The 19,736-nt window shown below is 43.3% G+C and overlaps 4 protein-coding genes across 8 annotated transcripts in view; 1 reads left to right on the top strand and 3 right to left on the bottom strand.

Annotated features, from left to right (window-relative positions):
- The window catches only part of LOC125771268 (uncharacterized), a 54,454-nt gene extending 50,525 nt beyond the window's left edge, over positions 1-3,929 (bottom strand). The window contains exon 1 of the mRNA XM_049441698.1: positions 3,285-3,929. The gene's annotated coding sequence lies outside the window, so the exon portion shown is untranslated. The remainder of the gene's footprint in view (positions 1-3,284) is intronic.
- Positions 3,930-4,822: 893 nt separating this feature from the next.
- LOC125771278 (E3 ubiquitin-protein ligase Bre1) lies at positions 4,823-11,648 on the top strand. Of its 2 annotated transcripts, none has more exons than XM_049441739.1 (5): positions 4,823-4,934; positions 5,279-5,742; positions 5,829-7,573; positions 7,940-8,131; positions 8,381-11,648. In XM_049441739.1, the coding sequence occupies exons 2-5, from the start codon at positions 5,358-5,360 to the stop codon at positions 8,951-8,953; spliced, it is 2,895 nt and encodes a 964-aa protein (XP_049297696.1). In that variant the 5' UTR covers positions 4,823-4,934; positions 5,279-5,357; the 3' UTR covers positions 8,954-11,648. The 2 variants fall into 2 exon arrangements, with proteins under 2 accessions (XP_049297696.1, XP_049297695.1); XM_049441738.1 differs by having other exon boundaries at positions 5,829-7,801.
- Positions 11,644-13,250, bottom strand: LOC125771318 (tektin-1). The gene is made up of 3 exons (XM_049441850.1): positions 12,962-13,250; positions 12,361-12,876; positions 11,644-12,295 (listed from the first exon to the last, which is right to left on the bottom strand). Exons 1-3 carry the CDS (start codon positions 13,105-13,107, stop codon positions 11,716-11,718), a joined length of 1,242 nt encoding a protein of 413 aa, XP_049297807.1. The 5' UTR covers positions 13,108-13,250; the 3' UTR covers positions 11,644-11,715.
- A 982-nt stretch (positions 13,251-14,232) lies between these two features.
- Positions 14,233-19,736, bottom strand: part of LOC125771303 (ribosomal protein S6 kinase beta-2) — a 33,303-nt gene continuing 27,799 nt past the window's right edge. For 3 of the 4 annotated variants that reach the window (XM_049441810.1, XM_049441809.1, XM_049441812.1), the window contains 3 exons: positions 19,568-19,675; positions 18,962-19,458; positions 14,233-17,905 (listed from right to left, as the gene is read on the bottom strand). In XM_049441810.1, coding sequence (XP_049297767.1) covers position 17,905; positions 18,962-19,458; positions 19,568-19,675 — 606 coding nt within the window. In that variant the 3' untranslated portion in view covers positions 14,233-17,904. Of the gene's footprint in view, positions 17,906-18,901; positions 19,459-19,567; positions 19,676-19,736 lie in introns of all 4 variants that reach the window. The other variant, XR_007419293.1, reaches the window with a different exon arrangement.

The following is a 19,736-nucleotide window of genomic DNA, read 5'->3' as shown; positions in this document are numbered from 1 at the left end:
GAGTCAACTCTGGGGTTTAAGCGTCGGAGTTGGAGTGGATACATGAATCCATTCCAGAGCTCCCACCACTTCTGGACACGGTATCGAACAAAAAAAAACATACCTACGAACTATTTCTTCTGTACAAACAGAAATATTGGAAAATAGTGACAAGTCATTCGAGCTGTTGTAGATCATTTATGTAAATAAATCCATTTCCAACTGAGGTAACCTTCCATCCTATCTCGACCCTGAACCGGAAGGGACCATTATCTGCGGCATTTCAATTGGATACAAAAAGAAATTTCTAAACGCCTCAGTGGTTCATTTGCATAGCAATGCGATGGAAAGGGTCCTGGGCCTGAACCACCGCCAGAGCCAGAGCCCGAGCCCGTATCCTTTATTTTTCCGAGACGGTATTTTACAGCTGACGACAAGCACCATCATCATCATCGTGGGCATTTTTGCACACTTACAGCCCACACACACACACACACACACACTCAAAAACATGTCATATCATTGTGACTTCCATCGCACGGACAACTTTATAGGGCCGCGCCACCCTACAACCAACAACGTCGACGCCATTGTTGTCGGTTATATTTATTGTCACACGGAATATGGTAGCAAAATAGAAAGGATAAACCATTTATCGTTATGCGACACGAGATTGTGTTGTCAGTGTTGCATGTTTCGCAAGGACCCCACGGGGCAAACGGTACGAACCTGTGTAAAATACACGGATGGAGGGGGAACACACCAAGGGCAAATTGGATTTTCAACTCAATCAAACGTGGGCGCAGACGGAAATATAAAGGTATGGTGGCTGAGAACTGTACATTGGAAAACTTACGACAGATGAAAATGGACGTTCGCGTGGGAAGGAAGAAACTAATGGAACTTTTGTAAATATTTGATGAGAAAACATCACCTTTCAGAAATCATTCAATAAAATAATTTAATAAAAGTGAAAGAAGAATAGTTAGAAATTAAAAATCTCAACAAAACAAATAACAAGAAATATCAAAATGGAATACTCTCAACAATACCCTTCAAATGGAGCATCAGTAAACATTCACTTAAGACAAGTTTTTCCTCTCTTCTTAAAAATGTTAGCCATCCATCATATCGAATATCATTTTATGGTAAAGGTCAGAAGAAGACCTTCTAAATGGCGTCATCACACCATTGCCATCATTTCTCAATGGAAAACATTCGTTGAAATATGAACTTCCTTTCAATTGTGACGTTTTCAAATGTGCATTTTCCTTGCTATCGATGCACTTGAACATCCGAAAGGTGACTCTTGTAATCTAACGACGGGGAAAAAACTCCAAAATACCGGTTTGCCGATAACGGTTGGTGGAGCATTGTTTGCAGAACCATTGAACTCAACCCCCACACCCCCGTCCCAAATGGAGTTGCGGAAAAACCATCCCCCAAGCAGGGGGTAGACAAAGTCATACGAATACACCCAACCAAAGCACCCCTCGTAAAACAGTAGAACCGGTACAGCAATCAATAGATCGATCGATCGATCGATTGAAATTAACTCCCAAAGAACATCTTCCACCGCCAACGGGAGGAAGGAGACTCTAGGGCACGGACCACGAGACGCTTGCCAGCTGTGTTGCTGCTGCTGTGGTTGAGCCTCGGCCGGAAGGAAAGCATAATCCGGAAACGTGCAAACCGAGCTTTTGGTAACGGTCGTTCCGGCCAGAAGCAGACGAAAGATGAAACCGTTGATTTTTCTATGTTTTTTTTTGTACTCCACCCTTCTTATTTCTTCTATTTCAACAGGCACTTCCACACACACACAGCTTCTCCGTTGTGGTTATCGATTGGTCAGGTTTTTTTTGGCTAAGCTTACCGCTGCTTAATCCGCTGCTCTGATTCCGATTAAGCGTTACTAAGGCCGCGCATCCGTGAATGGAGTTTTCATTATTTAGTTTAGGAATTGGCACGGGACATTGAGAATTTGTACCGGGAAATAAAGTTGTATACAAAGGGAAATAGAAGAAAAGGGAGGTCTAATAGCATTTGTCTTCGAAGTGATGACGTAGAATGGTATTTCTCAATATTAGACATAATCAATATAATCTTGTCCCTTAGAAATCATTTTGGAAATTGAAATTTCTCATGGATACTCAACTCTGCATTTGTGTAGAAACAATGGACTCGATCACTTGCACAATGAGAGGAACTTTTGTCGATTTCGGGGGCCTCCAAACTTTTTAGATGGCAGGCCGCTTTGAGTGGAATAGCCACAGCTGAGGGCCAATCTCGGGAACTCTCGTAGTTTGGAGACCCCTGGTCTAAATCATCACAGAAATTCGAATGACTTCCAATTTCCCAGTCCAAGAATTACACTAGAAGGAATCCAGAGACTGAGATCTTTCCAAACAACCTAATACCAACTGAAACTCCTTCTAACCACTTCCATAATTATAGCATTCAAGCGATACAACGTTACGCAATACCGACCAAAGTATTTTTGGACACGTTCTATCATATTTAACAGTTTATATTGTTCTCCCCAAAAGGTAAAGAGATGGTGACGAAACAAAAACCCCAAAACAAAGTAACTATCTTACGCCAATCTACCAGCAACAACCTAGACTTGGACAATTATCGACCCATCGACGTTCCCCTTCTACTGTAGGAAGAAGCTAGTTTTCCAAAGATACCAAATAACATGCTTTCCAAATGACATTTTCGAAAGGGAAAAAAGGGTGGAAACTTCCGTAGAATATGACGCTCATTTTCGGTTGCTAGCAACAGACAAACAAACAAATGTATGATGTTTATCAATTGATAATAAATAAGAAGCAATGTTGAAGTTGAAGAAATACTTTTAATTTTTGCTCTAAAATTACAGAAAACTATTTTGATTTGAGCTTGCAATCAGTCTGCAAAGCTCTCTACGGAACGGTAGGCTTTCACAAGTGCCCAAACGTCCTTCAGAAGAAACTTCGTCCTTGCTTGGTCGCCGGTTCGAACTCCTCCCTTTTCCCATTTATTTGCACAAGGATTTCACAGCTGGTCGACGTGAAGCAACATGCGCGAGGCAAAAAGGGAGAAGGTTCCGACCGCTTGCGTTCGCAATTTGGCTCATAAGGGAGAGAAAACTCCCTTCTGCGGAAGAAAACTCCAAACCAACACACGCACACAAATCCTTTCCATCTCTTCGCTCGCTTATTCTTCGCATGCTATTTTTCCCTGACGTTAGTAACCATGGTAACACAAAAAAAGCTACAGCCAAGCGAAACTGTAGTCTAGAGAAGACTGCTCCAGAGACTCACCTTAAGCGAATGGTCGAGAAGAGTGCCCGAAATCTGCAAGACCTTGAACTCACAGCTGCGCCGCACACCGCAGTATCCTTCCTACACATATATCCTTTCACGAGCCACAAGCCGTCCGAGGCTTTCTTCACATAACCTTTTTTTTTGCACCTAGTTTTGCATCACACCAACGAAAAACCTTCTGCTCTACGAACGAAGTGCAACCCTGTGCACCGCGTACATGCAGCTGTACGCACGCAATTTCCACACCTTTTTTCACGACTTCCCAAGGCTTTTTCCACGGCACTCTGCTGTGGTGAAGCAATTTCACCAGTTGGAAGCACGTTTAGCTTTGAGAAGGCTTCATTTATTCACCAACAAGCCAAAAAAAAAGAACTACACCATACACTGCCCAAAAAAACACAAATTTTACGCGAAAAACAACACTGCAACCCGTATTTCTTTACCGGGTTTGTTCAACAATCCACAGACGAAACTTGACAATAAACATCGAAAACATATACCGTACAATTTTGGTTTGATAATTTACTGCAAAGTTTGGACGATTTCTGAACTAACGAAAAGGAAAAGAAACAACACCGGACGCGCACGCACCACCGTTCGCTTTGAAAGACTTCGAAATTGTGTGAGTGTGTTGATGCAGTGGACTGACATGAGGCACCAGCGATGCATGGGGCATAAAATGCTGCACAAAAAACGCTGTCATAAGAGTAAATATGAAACCGGTATAGATTTACCCGGCGATGAGTTGCTAGTGTGAAATGGTTGATAAATAAATGATTATCCTATTACAAAGCGCAAAGTGAAATAAAGAGAAAAATGCTTGTGATTACAGTTGAACAAAAAAAAATAACTTATCAAAGCCAAACTGCATCAAGACCACGGATTCATATTAACACACCTCACTGAAATATGTCCGCATCTTTCAACCATAGTTACAAGCGAGAAAGAGAAGTGGTTAGATAAGGACGGCACCATTCACCATCAAAATGACACCACAAATAAGACCGGTATAACAAAACAAGTTTACATATTTTTAGGCGACAAAAAAACAAAATTAAGTTTTTAAATATTATTAATGAATTTTCATTTCTCTTACTGCCGGGAAATGTATTTTGAGCGTTGTTTTATATGAGTGAAATTAAATTTGTTTATTGCTTGAAAATAAATGTCATGTGGATGTTTTCTATGTTGAAATATTTCACCACAGATTTACAAGCAAACATATTGTTATCAATGTTGATTGTTATTTTACATTTTTTGCTCATTTTAAACTGTGCAAATGTGTTTTTAACAAATGTGACAAAACCTCCGTTCAGTATAATTCTACTTTTAAAAGCTATTTGGTGTTTTCTGCTGTTGTAATAGTTTTTTCACCGGCACAACATTTGACGAAGCATTTGTTGTTCGTTGATTTGCTCCGAACATTTGACAACCGAATGTGGCTCGTTACTGTCAAGTGCGCGTTTCGATGTGTTGGTAAGAAAATGTACGATGGACCAACCTGCTTTGATTAGACTTTGATTATTGCTATTATTATTCAATCGGGACTGGCTGGCTTGGCTTTGTTGATGTGATCCGTTTTCCATTTTTCTTCACTTAATTGTTGAAAGAAATAGTAATACGTGCGTAATTTATGCTTCCGCGAAGGTAAGTATGCAATTAACCCTCCAGATAAGAATCATTTGCAGCCTCTTTGACACATAAGCTCTCACAGAAAAAACACATCTAGACCAAGCGCGACAGGATGGTGCTAGATGGTGTTAGATGGTTTTTTCTTGCCACCATTAAAGAAAAAAACACATTTATCGCAAAGAAATGTGCCCTTTACCATCCAAATGCAAGATTTATCAAGATGCAGCGATGAAATGCACATTTCTTTCGAACTTTAACTAAATAATCGTCCGTTTTCTCCTTTCTCCTATCTGCACCTACTTCATCACTTGGCCGGACGGGTTGGATGACTTGCCGACTCGATTTCGCACCCTTGACAGGTCCCACGGTACGGTTCTCTAGGTTTGCACGTTCCTGGTCTGCTGGAACCGTAGGCAAATCGCCCCCGCATAGGCTACGATGTCGAAAAGATCGGCAGAAGAAGCGGCCGGTGGTGCCAGCGGTACGGTCGGCGGTGGTACAGGTACAGGTGGCGCTGGTGGCCTGCAGCCACCGATCAAGAAGGTACACTTCGAACCACACCTTATCGGGCCGATTTCGACACTGGAAGAGTTGGACATCAAGGTGCTGAAGTTCCAAAACAAAAAGCTAGCCCAGCGGATCGAACAGCGGATACGATGCGAATCGGAGCTACGGTCAAGAATCGAACAGCTCGAAAAGCGTCAAACGCAGGACGATGCCGTACTGAACGTGGTCAATCGGTACTGGAACCAGCTAAATGAAGACATTCGCGTACTGCTGCAACGTTTCGACGCGGAAACGGCGGACGAATCGGAAAACAAAAGTATGCCTCACAAATGATTCGTTGTCATACCGGGCAGATTCATCACTGATATTTATTTTCGCTTCTGTTTATATTCTCTTCTGCAGACGAGAACGAGGTAACGACCTCTTTTCTCATGCAGCTATCGACCTGGGACAAGGAAGAGCTCGATGACAAGCTGGCGAATCGGGTGCAGGTGTCGAAGCGTGCCGTGGCCAAAATCGTACAGGTGTTCGACCGGTTAATGCAGCGTAACGAGAAGCTGATGATGGCAATGAAGGGTGAAGCAGAGGACGGTAAATCGCCGGCCATGGCACCGCCAGATTTGGATGAATCCCTGCGCCAAACGTACATCGACGTGATGGCGGAGAACCGAAACCTGCAGACACAGAACACACTGCTGCACGAAAAGTTTCACACGATATCGCTTAAGTTGAGCGAGTACCAGGACATGCTGAATGGCAAAGAAACAGAAGCGGCCGAACTGCGCAACCAGATCGACGATCTGCAGTACGAGCTGGAGAAGGTGAGGTGTCGGAACGATAAGCTCGAAAACCACCTTGCCGAGGCGATCGAAAAGCTGAAAGCGTATCACCAACTGCACGGAGGCGATCCGCTCAGCGGCGGTGGCGCGAGCGGTGACTCCGGGCGGCAATCTTCCTCGGCCGGCGGCGGTTCGAGAGGGTCCGGCTCGATGACGAGCGTGGCCGCGCAGCACCTCGAAGATCTGCAAAAAGAGCTGGAGGAGTACAAGGAACTATCGAACAACCGGTTGCAGGAGCTGGACAAATTGCATTTGCAGCATCGCGAGGCGCTGAAAGAGGTGGAGAAGCTAAAGATGGACATACGACAGCTGCCGGAATCGGTAATCGTCGAGACGACCGAGTACAAGTGCTTGCAGTCCCAGTTCTCCGTGCTGTATAACGAATCGATGCAGATCAAAACGCTGCTGGACGAAAGCCGGAATCAGCTGCAGTCGAGCAAGAACCAGCATCTGCGCCAGATCGAGATGATGGAAAGCGAAGAGCTGATCGCACAGAAGCGGGTGCGCAGCGACATGATCCAGATGGAGGACGTGATGTCGCAGATCCGGAAGGAGTATGAGATGCTGCGGATCGAGTTCGAGCAGAACATGGCGGCGAACGAACAGACGGCCCCGATTAATCACGAGATGCGTCATCTCATCCTGTCGCTGCAGAACCACAACGGTCAGCTGAAGGGTGAGGTGCAGCGATACAAGAAAAAGTACAAAGATGTGTCCGCGGACAACACGAAGCTGCGGAAGGAGCTGGAAGAGCAGACGAGTAAAGTGACCGTGCTGCAGGAAGCCCAACAGCAGCTGGCGGAAACGATCAAGATGGAAAATTGTCTCTCGATGCGTGACGCCGGCAGCGGTGGCGGTGCGTCCGTGAAGGAAGAGTCCGGCGGGCTGCTGCTCGAACGGGACGGCCAGTGCGCGATCAAGGAGGAAGACCCGAACGGGTCGCTAAATTCGTGCGGTCCCGGTGGGCTGGGCGGAACCAGTGGTGGCTCGCTGACGAGGTCCGACTCCGGCGAGGAGGGCGAGATGGACGCGAACGGTATCAAGCGGGAAGAGATTATGGGACCGGACGGGTTGATGGTGGTGAAAAAGGAAGGATCGGCCGGTGCGACAGGCGGGGGCGGCGGCGGCGGTCTCGGGATGGACGGGAAGGCAAATGGGCCCGCCGACCATCATCGGGGCGTGAAGTGCGTCGAGTCGGATCTGGTGCGCGATCTGCGCAATCAGCTGAAGAAAGCTTTAAACGATCAGAAAGAGATGAAGCTACTGCTGGACATGTACAAGGGTGTGCCGAAGGAGCAGCGGGACAAGGTACAGCTGATGGCGTCGGAGAAGAAAAAGTGCGCCGAAATCGAGGACCTCAAGTTGCAGATGAAGAAGCTGCAGGAGAGCAAACGGGAGGACCGAAAGAAGCTGGCGGACGAGGAAGCGCTGCGGAAGATCAAGCAGCTGGAGGAGCAGAAGTACGAGCTGCAGAAGCAGGTCCAGAACCAGAAGCAACCGCCAGACAGCAGTTGGACAACCGGCTATCGACCATTTGTAGGGATCCTCTGTTTACCGTTTTTCGAAACCTATTTTAGACTCACGTTGTTTAGTTGTTCACGTTAAGCACTTGCTGTCTTGCTGGTCGGAATACTCTAACGCTCTTTCTTTTTTGCTGTGCCGTTGTTATTGCAGGAAGAAGAGGCTCTCCTAAACGAAATGGAAGTGACCGGGCAGGCGTTCGAGGATATGCAGGAGCAAAACTCAAGACTGATACAGCAGTTGCGCGAGAAGGACGACGCAAACTTTAAGCTAATGTCCGATCGCATTAAAGCCAATCAGATGCACAAGCTGCTCAGGGAGGAAAAGCAACTGCTTGAAGATCAGGTACGTTACTAATTCCAGAGATTGGTAGGATTCGTCTGACAGCCATTGGGTTCATTAGGTTAAAATTCGAAGATAGCGTGTTTGCGTAACAAGCAGAAGACATCACGATATGAATTCCGAAGAATTTTCGAAGCTAAAAGCAGATGTATTTTGATTTGAGTAGCGTTAGGTATTTTTACACATCTTTTTTAAACTTAATCCCTTACACAGTCAGGCAGAACGGTAATTGCTCTATTGAACTGCTTTCAGGTATCAACGCGAGATAGTCAAATCGAAGCGATGCACGTCGTATTACGAAAGCTCGAAGAGAAGGAACGCATACTGCAGAACACGGTCACCACGATCGAGAAGGAGCTGGTCGCGCGCCAGCAGGCGATGGAGATGCACAAGCGGAAAGCGATCGAATCGGCCCAGTCGGCCGCAGATCTAAAGCTGCATCTGGAGAAATATCACGCCCAGATGAAGGAAGCGCAGCAGGTCGTGGCGGAAAAGACGAGTTCACTCGAGGCGGAGGCGTACAAAACGAAGCGGCTACAGGAGGAGCTGGCCCAGTTCAAGCGCAAGGCGGAGCGGATGAAGAAGATCGAAATGTCCGGCACGACGATCGACGAGGTGATGCTGGAGGAGATCCGCGAGTACAAGGAAACGCTCACCTGCCCATCGTGCAAGGTGAAACGAAAGGATGCGGTCCTGTCGAAATGTTTCCACGTGTTTTGCTACGATTGTTTGCGCACGAGGTACGAGACGCGCCAGCGCAAATGCCCGAAATGCAACTGTGCGTTCGGGGCGAACGACTACCACCGGTTGTATCTGTCAACGTAAGGCTGCTGCGCAGGTGTGTTTTGTGTCCCTCTAGGAATGTGTGTGTGTGTGCGCGCGCGCGCGTGTCTGTCTCTGTGTGTGTAAGATTGTATGGGAGTGTACGTCAGCGATGGGCGACTGGTCTCCTTTCCTACTTCCCTTCTTCTGGTGTCTGTTTCCGGCCTCTTTCCCTATCAAGTCAAGGGAATACTTCCTTTTTCACCCCGAAAAGGAAGTGTCTGTGCGTGTGGATGGGTGTGTGGGCGGACTAGACACAATGACCCCTCCCCCCCTCTAGTGTATAGTATGTACAGTTTGAATCTGTTCCGGGATGCAGTTTCCTTTCGCGGAGGAAGGAAGGTCCCCGTAATGCCAAGTTGATTAAGCCCAAATTTTAGAAGGAGAGAGCTTCACAAACGGCTGAACATCTTCGTCGGCACTGTTATTTGCTACTAGCCGTGTATAATAACCCCGTAAATTAATAATATCCCGTACAGTCGAATCTATTTCACCAGCAGAAGGCAACAACAATGTTGTTGGACATACACGGTTTAGCAAAAAAAGAAAAAAAACGGGCAGAAACGGATGAGATGTTCGAGGATAGTAGGGATAAACTAATTCCACAAACTATGACCGTTGAACCGTCACCACGATCGTTCGCGATTCGTCGTGCTTAGTCAGCAGCAAAACAATTTACGCTAAAAAGGAAAACCATTACGCTGTTAGGAAATGGGTTTTTCAGTAAGTTTTGTTAGTCTTTTTGGTAGGCCGCTTCTCGATGGACGGGGGCTGCATATGCTACCCGTGATCTAGCTAGAATTCATTCTCCATTATATTTTTTATAGTTTTATCAACTATCTTCTTTTTTAAAGAACATATTTTTAACTTCCCTTGATGCGGAAACCAAGTAAATCACACCAAGTAACTGAGTGAAGAAGCATTTGGAAAACAAAATCCTTCATCTCACGGTCACTGTTGCGATTGGGTCCTTACGACGCCACTGTTGAGCTGTGTGCTGATTTTTGAATCTGTTATTCTGCCTTCCCTACGATTCCCCGCCATTATTCTGTTCCGTCTGACCACAGCCTGGGCGGTGGATGCTGTCACTGTTTAACGTGTATCATTTAACCTCAACTGAAGCTAGAATTTATTTCTTGGACAAAATAGTAAGAGAGAGAGAGAGAGAGAACACTAAGAGATAGCTCTCTACCTCAGCCTCAGCCAGAGTGTGTACGGAAGCCGGATCGAACGGAGTGGTGCTGTGAGTGTATTGATCGGATGTGAGTGCAATAAGAGGCAATTCGTTGCACCTACTAGCAACAGTTTAGAAACGAATGCTCGAACAAGTGATGCAATAGTGCACTAATTTGCGAAGATTAGGTTATGCGACATATAAACAAAAAATTAGCCGATAAGAACTTTTCATACAATTATCCTTCCTACGTCTGTTAGCGTGTAAAGTACAATAGTGATTAGTGTTAGGGAAGTATTATCAAGACGAGTAGCAACAAAACGAAGCAAACAAATACAATCAAAGGTTAGCCAGTGTTGCTTGAAGGGACGGGCACTGTTTGTATAGGACAATTTTAGAGTAACTCTAACATTCTATCATCCTTGGTTTGGATTTCACAAAGGAAGCATTACAGGTTTTTTTTTCGGAAAGGTGAATCAATGGTCTAACTCCACTTTGTAAGGATTGCATATCTCGACATATTCTTGTTCCGGTTCATTCATTTGGCCAGATCGATTCGAACCTTTATACATAAAGGTACACCCTATACAGAAAAAAAGACACAATTCCTAAGCGGATAGTGGTTGAAACTTGCCAATAAGCTAGAAAGAGGGCAATTTTGTACAGGGGCGGCTTAGATTAGGGCATTTAGCGCTACAAATTACTATTCACTCATGGCGCGTTTAAAACCCCAAATCGACTGCTGCAATGACAAAATCGGTTCGTTTCCAGCTCATACCGCATTGGAGGACAAGGAGGACAAGGAGATTATCATGCGAACTACTACTGCAACTTACCACAAATCCATTGTAGCAATGGGAGAATGAAAATTGGTAGGTATAATGCATTGCTAGGCGACAGGCTATTCACAACCGACCGGTGCATTCACAGCAACCTCTGAAATTCCGCATCACACGCAGTCACAGTTCAACTGCTGCCAATCATCTCGAGAAACAGAGAAAAGGAGAGAGAGAGCGAGTGTGTGGAAGAGCAGATGTTAAGCAAAAAACAAAATAAAATCTAAATTAAACTAAATTAATGTGGACAACCGTAAAATGGAAAATCTACAGCAAAACATAGCAAACAGCAGCAGTAGGCGCTACTTGATATCGTTGATGACCGTATCGTTAGTTAATGCCGAGCCGGACAACCCGAGTAACTCCCCCTTTCCTCCCTCAGTAACAGTAAAATCCACTAGTAATTTCAAAATACAACTTCACCCATCACCACCACCCCAAACCACTACTGCATGCAATGTTAAACGCGAAACGTAAAGGAAGAAAATTGGAAACGCAAAAAGAAAAAGATAAAACACAAAAAATAGTGATACTATAAGCTAATGGAGAGAGAGAGAGAGAGAGAGAGAGAGAGGAAACAAAACAACAAGAGCATACAAAACAAGAAAAGAAACGACAAGAAAACAACGCGGCAACACACAAAAACCAACAAAATAATAAAAGCAAATCATTATTATCTAGCGTTAAACCTTTTGCAGCGATTTCGAAAGTGGTCGGTGCCTTTATTTACCATTTTTGGTCCCAAAAGTAGTAACTTAAAATGACTGGAATTTAAAGCTTTCTCTCATAGTGATACAGTCAACCTCGTCGATGCGCAGGGATTCGGTTTTAAGGTTAATTTCTTCCTCCTGCATCACTTGCGTGTTGAGCAGATAGCGCAGTGTAGCTTTCGACTTGACCAAACTTCCGTCCAACTTTGCGATCGTTTCACGCAGTGCGGCCAATTCGTTCTTTAACCCTTCGTAAACATTGTCCCGACAAAGTTCGATACCGGGCCGCGTTGATCGGTTGGCCAGACGTGTTTGGGCGAGCGCCACATAACCTTCCTTTTCGGCGATTTCACGCTCCAGCCGCGTAACGGTGCGTGTCAGCTCGTTCACCTGCCGTACCGTTTCCTTGTGGACGTTCTCGAGCTTAATCTTGGTGTAGCGCATCTCGGCCACACGCTCCCGGAATGCGGCATTCGTCCGTTCGACCTGTGTCCGGATGTCTTCCGCTACCTGGCGCAGCAGCTGATCGACGTACGATCGGAGCGGTTGGGCGGAGTTTATCTCCTTCGCAGTTGCCTCTATATTTCTGTTCGTTACCATAATCCATTCCTCGTCGGTTGAGTTGCTAAAAGACAACGAAACTCGCCCGTGAAGCCATTAAACATTCGAACTACTGAGTGCGAAACTTACTAAGGATCCAACGGCACCCTGCCGGCATAAATCTTCAACTCCATCTGGTTTGGGCGTAGTTCGAGATTTTTAGCATCGATCTTGATCGACCGATCCTTGTCCGCCAGGTCCCGATCGAGCAGATAGATGGTCGCACGCAATCGTCGGATCTGCTCCACACTTTGCTCCAACACCTTCTCCAGCAGCGCTATTCCACCCTCCGTCACGTCCAGCTCCTTGCGCAGTTCGCGATCAACGGCATCGTTCACCAGGTCGGCTCCTTGTCGATTTTCCCGCAGTACAATACACTTCTGACAGAGCGGCACGGCAATCTCTCGCAGCGTATTGATTGCATCGATCGTACGACGTTTGTACACCTTCAGCGCTTCCTCCTCGATGTGAGCGTCCTTCTTCTGCTGCTGTAACTCATCGCGCCGGAATTGAATGTCCTCGATGCGTTCCTTCAGCCGGAAGTCTACCTCACTCTTGCTCTCCTCCGTCGTATGCTTGGTCTCATCGATTATTCGATCACTTTCACTGGGGGAAAAAAATAAAAGGACCCTCAGGGAAGAGATTAACAAATAAGAAATCCTTTAAGAAGCGTTTAATAAACTTTTTCCACCTTATGACACGATCCGCTAATGCTTGCTGCTCCAGTGAGAACACATTCTGGCGACGGTTGTTCGCATCCCAATCACGTGTCGTGTATTTCGGTTGTTCCGGTGGAAGAAGCACCAGATTTTGCTGTCGAAGATACTTTTCGGACATTTTCCTACACAAGGCTGAAGTGTGTCCTTTGCCACTTTGTGAAATTCGAAAGAGATTGCTAGATGATTACTGGAAAGAAAAGCGATTTTGTATTGAAATAATCAACACGCTGATATGAAGACTACTGTGAGCGACAAACAAACGAAGGAAAGAAATTATTGGTTGCTATGTTTCTGTTTACCTAGAAGGGGGTGAAAGAATTTTCCGGAACAAAACGAATTGGAACACTGAACAAATGCGTGCGCATATGTTTTCATTTATCAAAATTAAAATAAAACCTTCATCAAACCTTTTGCATCCCGCTATTCCATTCGTTAAAATCTTCATCGGTTGCGTCACCCAGCCTTCTAAAAACGAGTCGTTTTATAATTTTATTTTAACAGGAGAGCATCCAATCGAGGAGGAACCACTTAATCTGCTTCACCACGTGCAATCGAAATATTTTTCCAGCTGTCTCTTTTACTCATGTTATCATTGTGTTGCCTCTCACTCTCGCAAAACGCAAACGAAGACTGATCGTTTCATCCCATACACTTACACCAGCGATCTCTCACTTCATAGTGAGTCCTTTTCAATTATGAACGCGAGAAAGAGACAACTGTATGAAACTCTCGGAAAGTACCCGACGGAGGGGAAGTAGTGTTACCTCCTGCATTGGATGCTCTCTTAGTACAAAAATCAGAAACAGCATTTTCAAAAATCATGAAACGAGCAATCAGTTTTATGGCATTTTATTGCAATCGCCCCGGAGTCGAGTTAATCCTTTTCTTCGCTACAAACGCATCCAACGAGTAGTAATTATTGTTCAGCACACATTCGGACAGTGAAAAAACGTACCAAAATAAATTAAATATCCGTTCTCAAATATCTATTAACTAAAGAAAACAAAAAAAAAGACCAAACACATTCGTTTCTTCTCGTTCTATGACAATCGTTTTCAACGTATATTTTTTACCAGCTCACGCGCATCCCGGCATCATTTGCAGCTAATATAAGATTGGATTTTATCATTGCTTTACATTTGCATTCCATCTTTTGCTAGCTCCATTACCTTCTTTTTGTGTGCTTTCATTTCATTTGCTCTTTCTTTCTATTTCATGCTATTTCCTTTCCTGTTTTATAACATTTGTTGTGTTTTTTTTTGCTTGTTTGCTTTGATTACAATTTCCATACTGTTCGTGCTCAATTTTGTAGTAGTACCAGTTTCATTTGCATTGTCTAATTGTCCCACTCATTAAACGATTTGTCTTGCATTTTGCTAGTACCCCGCCGCTTCGAGCTTCTTCTCTTGTTTATATGTTTGTCTAAACACTACTCGTTTCACCGTACACCATTTCCATACGTTTTGCTAACCAATTCAACTGCTGTTTGTTCTGTTGTTTTGTAAAAATTAGCAAGTTTAGTTTGTAGAAAAATGAGAGTTACTCTATAACTGCTCCATCTATAAAGCCTTCCAAAAAGCAACGTACCAAAATGCTAGAATGAGGAGTCCCACACCCACACGACACCCCGTCTTCCCTTTCTGTGAGTAGTTTGAACAACGCAAAAAGGGGGCAAACACAATTGTAGCCAGCTACCAGAACGGAATGACAGCACACGGAAGCAACACAACGTGTGTGATATTAGACATGAAGCCAAACTCCTCGGAAAGGAGTTTCGTGCGCGTCTAAGTTGCTTCATTTCTTATCTACTTTATTGGAACTTTAATTAAGGCAGAATCATGTTAATAATTGTGAGTTGTTAATGTCACAAATTGCGAACTTGTAATTGCTTTGATTTTACGTACAATTAATGTACAATTAGTGCACACGAGTGGTTTTCTTGTTTTGTTTTGTTTTGTTTCCGCTGAGGTGTTGTTATACAGTGTTATGTAGCTTTTCTTCTTTATATAACTTTATCTTTCTACACCTAAATCATATCTACCAAGGGTAAGGAAATAAACAAAAAGGAACAAACATAAATCTACCCACACACGCACACACACGCACCAAATTGAGCTAGATACAAAATACAGTACAAATGAAACACTACACGTCCATTCCGATAAACGGTAGGAGCAGCAGGTTAGCAAAGGATTCTTTTTCGATTTTAGTACTTTGATAGTTATATTAAACGTTGTTCATTATGATACAACATTGGTAAATGGTAAATGAAAAAAAAAAACGTTTCAGCGTCTTCATTGGCGAATTGCTTCGCTAACGACACCGGCGCAAAGTAGTGAATAGTAAAGCCAGAAGTTACATTTAGCTAGAATAAGGAACAACGTCCCTCGTTTCATTGCCGTTTACTGCTCTGCTATACATTCTTTTGGTAGTGTCCTCTCTGTGCCGCTGCTGTTTGTGTTTTTGTGTTTTTGCACTGATTTCTTTACTTTCCACATAATTCCACCCCTTCATCCGGCCTTTGCGGTTTCGATAAAAATCAGTCATATTGGTTTCCATATCTTTACACTATTGTTTTATTTTTAGTTTCGCTTCCACGTAACATATGTATGTGTATTATGTGCTCTGGCAGCTGCACATTTTGCATTAGTAAAGAAACTTAATTAGCTAGTTTTACCATGTTGATGCAAGTTTCAATAATGGAGAGTTATACGCGCGCGGTTGCGGATTATCTGTAAATCTCTTCTCCTGCCACACACACACACACACACACCTTACCCTCAGCTCTCTACAGGTTTAGAGTTTTATACTCGATTTACTACACTTTATTCACATATACGTTGTTTTTTTTTTGTTTTAGCTACATTCAGACTATTGCAAATGGTAGTTTTCGTTTACGTTTTGGTTTTTTTGGTTTTGTTTGTAAGTTTGTTTTCCATTTTTTGTGTGTGTGAGAGTTTGTTGGTTTTTTGCCTTCCTTTTGTATCATTGACTAATTGCTGTCAAAACCCTATTTCTTCGTTCGGAGGGGGGCGGCCACATCGCTGCTTTCCCTTTTCGTGGGCAGTGGTACGAGTTTTCTGTTTTGCTTGCCTTTCAACTACATTCTTAAGCGGGGGTAAAATACAATAGGCCCTTTCCTAAAACAGAGCAAAAGTTGTGGAAACACAGAAAAGGAACATAGTGTAATTGTTTTGTTTTGTTAAATTTAATAGTTTTCCAATGCATGCAACCGTGAAAGTCCTTTCTTTCAATATTTGATTTTTTTTTACCAGTTAGAACAAGAAGAAAAATGTAAAGGAGAAGAAGTAACCGAATGCTAATATCTAATCTTTTGTCACGCACGATTTTAAAGTATTAATTTCCATTTCATGTCTTCATTGTTATACGCACGGGTTCGTATCGTTTGTCTTCCTTTTTTTCTTTTTTCAACGTTTACGTCTCTTGTTGTAAATAATCTTGGAGGGTTATATTAAACTTTCCACCAAACTACACAATTTCTTTCCACCCTGGCCGTTTTCGTTATCATTGCTCGCTGTTTGCTTTATGTGTTGAAAATGCATCTTTTACGATTCGTTATCTAAAGTTCGCGCTTGCCTCAAGCTCATTCCCTGGTGTTTTTTTTTGCTATGCGTTCACTGTAGTTAATAATATTTGCGAGTGTAAAATTTGCCGCACCAAGTAAATGTAGTGCTTGCGGCATCAAATGATCCGGAAGAACAGGGGTTTGAGTGCAAGCACACTTTATAATACAATTTATAAACAAATTTTAATTAAACTTTCCTTACAAAAAATCTCAAAATATGCCACCCTCGAGTAGGGCAAGCCTACCTTTGCCACCCCAATTCTCACAATGTCGTATTGCAATGAAATCAATAATTTCCCTTCTAGCCTGCTATCATTTTGTGAAGCAAAGTTTCTAGTAATTTAATAGTAATTTTTTTATCAATAATATCTGCGAACCGTGTTCGAAAAACATATCGTGTGGAACAAATGAAAATAGATACATAATAAAAGCTTCATATCAACACATCAAAAATATTTCTAAATATGTCCCAAAAAAAAAAATTGTTAATCTGCATACATAAACTATTCGTCTCATGCAGCACAAAAGTGTCGAAAGAGCGTAGAATAAAAGTAATAAACAACAGCTCTGCTACGCTCCGTATCCTATTCAGCAACACGTGGCTCGTTATTCTCGTGTAAAACGTCGTATCTGCACCATTCGTTAGTTGATTGATTCGTAACACTACCGGGTACCTTTCCTTAAAAGCATGCCAAATTGCTGAATGAGCCTAGCTTGCCTGCCTGCCTACGTTCCTGGATTGATTTGGCTATAGGATGTTGGGGGAGCTTCCCTTCAAAATCTGCCTGAGTCGCCTGAGTCGAAGCATTTTAAAATAAGGTGCAAAACATAAACGTTCTTAAAACATTGCGCTAACGTAGCATTTGGTAACGATTGGGCAACGCGTAATCAACGAATTTTGTATAGTAAAAACAGGAATTTTGTTACAGAGAGAGAGAGAAAGAGGAGAAAAAACCCAAATTTGCTCTAGCCTGCAAGGAAACAGCTTCAACAGGTGCTACTGCTGCGAAACCAAATGTTTGAGAGGAAAATTTGTTATTCTAGTTTACACTTTCTTGGTGATTTTGTTGCACCCTCACTTCCCTACTGTTTTGTCGTTATATTTTCACTAACTTACATTCCCCTCATTCGCTTCTAGAATAATTTGCTTTTTCCTATTGTTTACGCTAGACTACCGGGGTTAGTATTAGTTTGGAGATGAGCGTTTATGCTGCTTTCTGTACAGCTCCAACCCATCATCACCTTCATCATTAATATGGGTGTGTCACGCTGGACTGCACATGTTTAGGTGACAAATTTTCTATAACTGCTATAATCTTCCAACGTTGGCCTAAAACGAAAGTGGAAGAAAAAGACATTGTTATTCAATTAATACACACACGGACGCTTCTTCGTTCGTACTAGAGATGTGCAAAGTGAGTAAGAGTGAGATAGATAGTTGAAACGTTGTATTGAACGAGTTTCGTTCACTCACCACGAGGAGTTTTAGCGACTCTTTTTTCACTCACTCACTCATGAGTGTAAGCATGTAGCCGTGGTGAGTCGAGTCGCAAAAAGAGTAAAAAACGTGAGTTGAAACGAAAATGTGCGAGTGAGTTAAAACAAAAATGAGCTGAAAAAAAAATCAACTCGAAAATTTCATAAGGCTTACCCCTTACGATTTTTTTGGGGAAATTTAGCAAAAAATTTGAAACTCAATAAATTATAATGCGAATTCGTGCAATAAGTTTCTCTTCACTTAAATAATGCCTTAAATTGAGAAAACGATAAAAAATAACAAAACAAATTTCAACTCGAAAATTTCATAAGGCTTACCCCTTACGATTTTTTTGGGGAAATTTAGCAAAAATTTTAAACTCGATAAATTTTAATGCGAATTCGTGCAATAAGTTTCTCTTCACTTAAATAATGCTTTAAATTGAGAAAAGGATAGAAAATAACAAAAAAATTTAAAAAAAATTTTCAACTCGAAAATTTCATAAGGCTTACCCCTTACGTTTTTTTGAGTAATTTTGAAAAATTTTATAAATGCATTTATTTCAATGCGAATTGGTTGAAATAAGTTTCTTTTCACTCAAATAATGCTTTAAATAAAAAAGAACAAAAAATAAGAAAAAAATAAGAAAAAATCTAAAAATCGCAACTAAAGTAGTGTTTACTCTTTTTGCAATTCGACTCACCACGGCTACATGCTTACACTCATGAGTGAGTAAAATGGCCGAACTTTAACTTATACGTTTATGCCGGGGGGTTTTTTATGACTCCGAAATGAATCGTTAAACGAGCTGACTCATAATAACGACTCATTCACTCTGAGTTGACTCACTAAAAAGAGTTGTCATTCTCATCTCTAGTTCGTACTGCCGGCACACGACCCGCTACTCACTAAGAGATGGACATTTCCGGATACACATCCATCATTTCGTCCTGTGGCGAGGGTCTCGGTGCAAACGGTTGCAGATGTGGTGGCGTTCGTCGGGAGATTGAGGCGGCATTGAACGGTCTGCTGCCGGGCGGACCGCCACTAACACCGGCCTGGTTCGGTTGCGTCTGATTGTGTGGTTGAGCCGGTTGGCCGACTGATTGTTGCTGGTTCGGTGGTACCATCTGTCCCACCCGTTGCTGCTGATGCACGTGCGGATGATGATTGTGCAGGTTTTGATGGGGTGCCATCTTCCACGCACCACCATTCTCCATCATTCGACTGCTGCCTGCACCGTGCGCTCCGGCAGAACTACCAGCGCCACCGTGATGGTGATTGTGTGGATGGTGCTGATGTAGATGATGGCCGTGATGGTGACGCGGCATTCGACGGGGCGATCGTGGTGTTGTGATTCGCGTCTGCATTTCCTCTAGCACGGAAGGAGCGACATACGTGAAACCCTGACGAGCGAGTGAGCGAGCGTAAGCGAAAACATTATGCGATTAAAATGTGTTTTTATGTGTTATTTTCAGCCACGATCGGTGTCGAAAAAGCAACATTTTTTCTCACCTGGAAGATTAGATTGACACTCTCACTCAGCGTTGTTTCATCGGGCGAATCTACAGGAATCTCTTTCGTAAACTTGGTATCGAACTGTGACACATCATCCTCACTGGCCTGTTGATAAGAAGAGCACCGTAAAAACACTTTTCCTTTCAACGCTCAACAATCCCTCTCT

Source organism: Anopheles funestus, chromosome 3RL (assembly GCF_943734845.2).
Source record: "Anopheles funestus chromosome 3RL, idAnoFuneDA-416_04, whole genome shotgun sequence".
NCBI lineage: Eukaryota > Metazoa > Arthropoda > Insecta > Diptera > Culicidae > Anopheles > Anopheles funestus.
This window is presented reverse-complemented; position numbering and strand designations above follow the sequence as displayed.

Excerpts from the sequence above, each read along its gene's own strand:
- LOC125771278 (XM_049441738.1), top strand. The coding sequence starts at position 5,358 with ATGTCGAAAAGATCGGCAGAAGAAGCGGCCGGTGGTGCCAGCGGTACG. Across the intron at positions 5,743-5,828 it reads GGACGAATCGGAAAACAAAA|ACGAGAACGAGGTAACGACC; the intron begins GTATGCCTCACA and ends TCTCTTCTGCAG. Across the intron at positions 8,132-8,380 it reads AGCAACTGCTTGAAGATCAG|GTATCAACGCGAGATAGTCA; the intron begins GTACGTTACTAA and ends AACTGCTTTCAG.
- LOC125771318 (XM_049441850.1), bottom strand. The coding sequence starts at position 13,107 with ATGTCCGAAAAGTATCTTCGACAGCAAAATCTGGTGCTTCTTCCACCG. Across the intron at positions 12,877-12,961 it reads TTAGCGGATCGTGTCATAAG|TGAAAGTGATCGAATAATCG; the intron begins GTGGAAAAAGTT and ends TTTTTCCCCCAG. Across the intron at positions 12,296-12,360 it reads AGGGTGCCGTTGGATCCTTA|CAACTCAACCGACGAGGAAT; the intron begins GTAAGTTTCGCA and ends GTTGTCTTTTAG.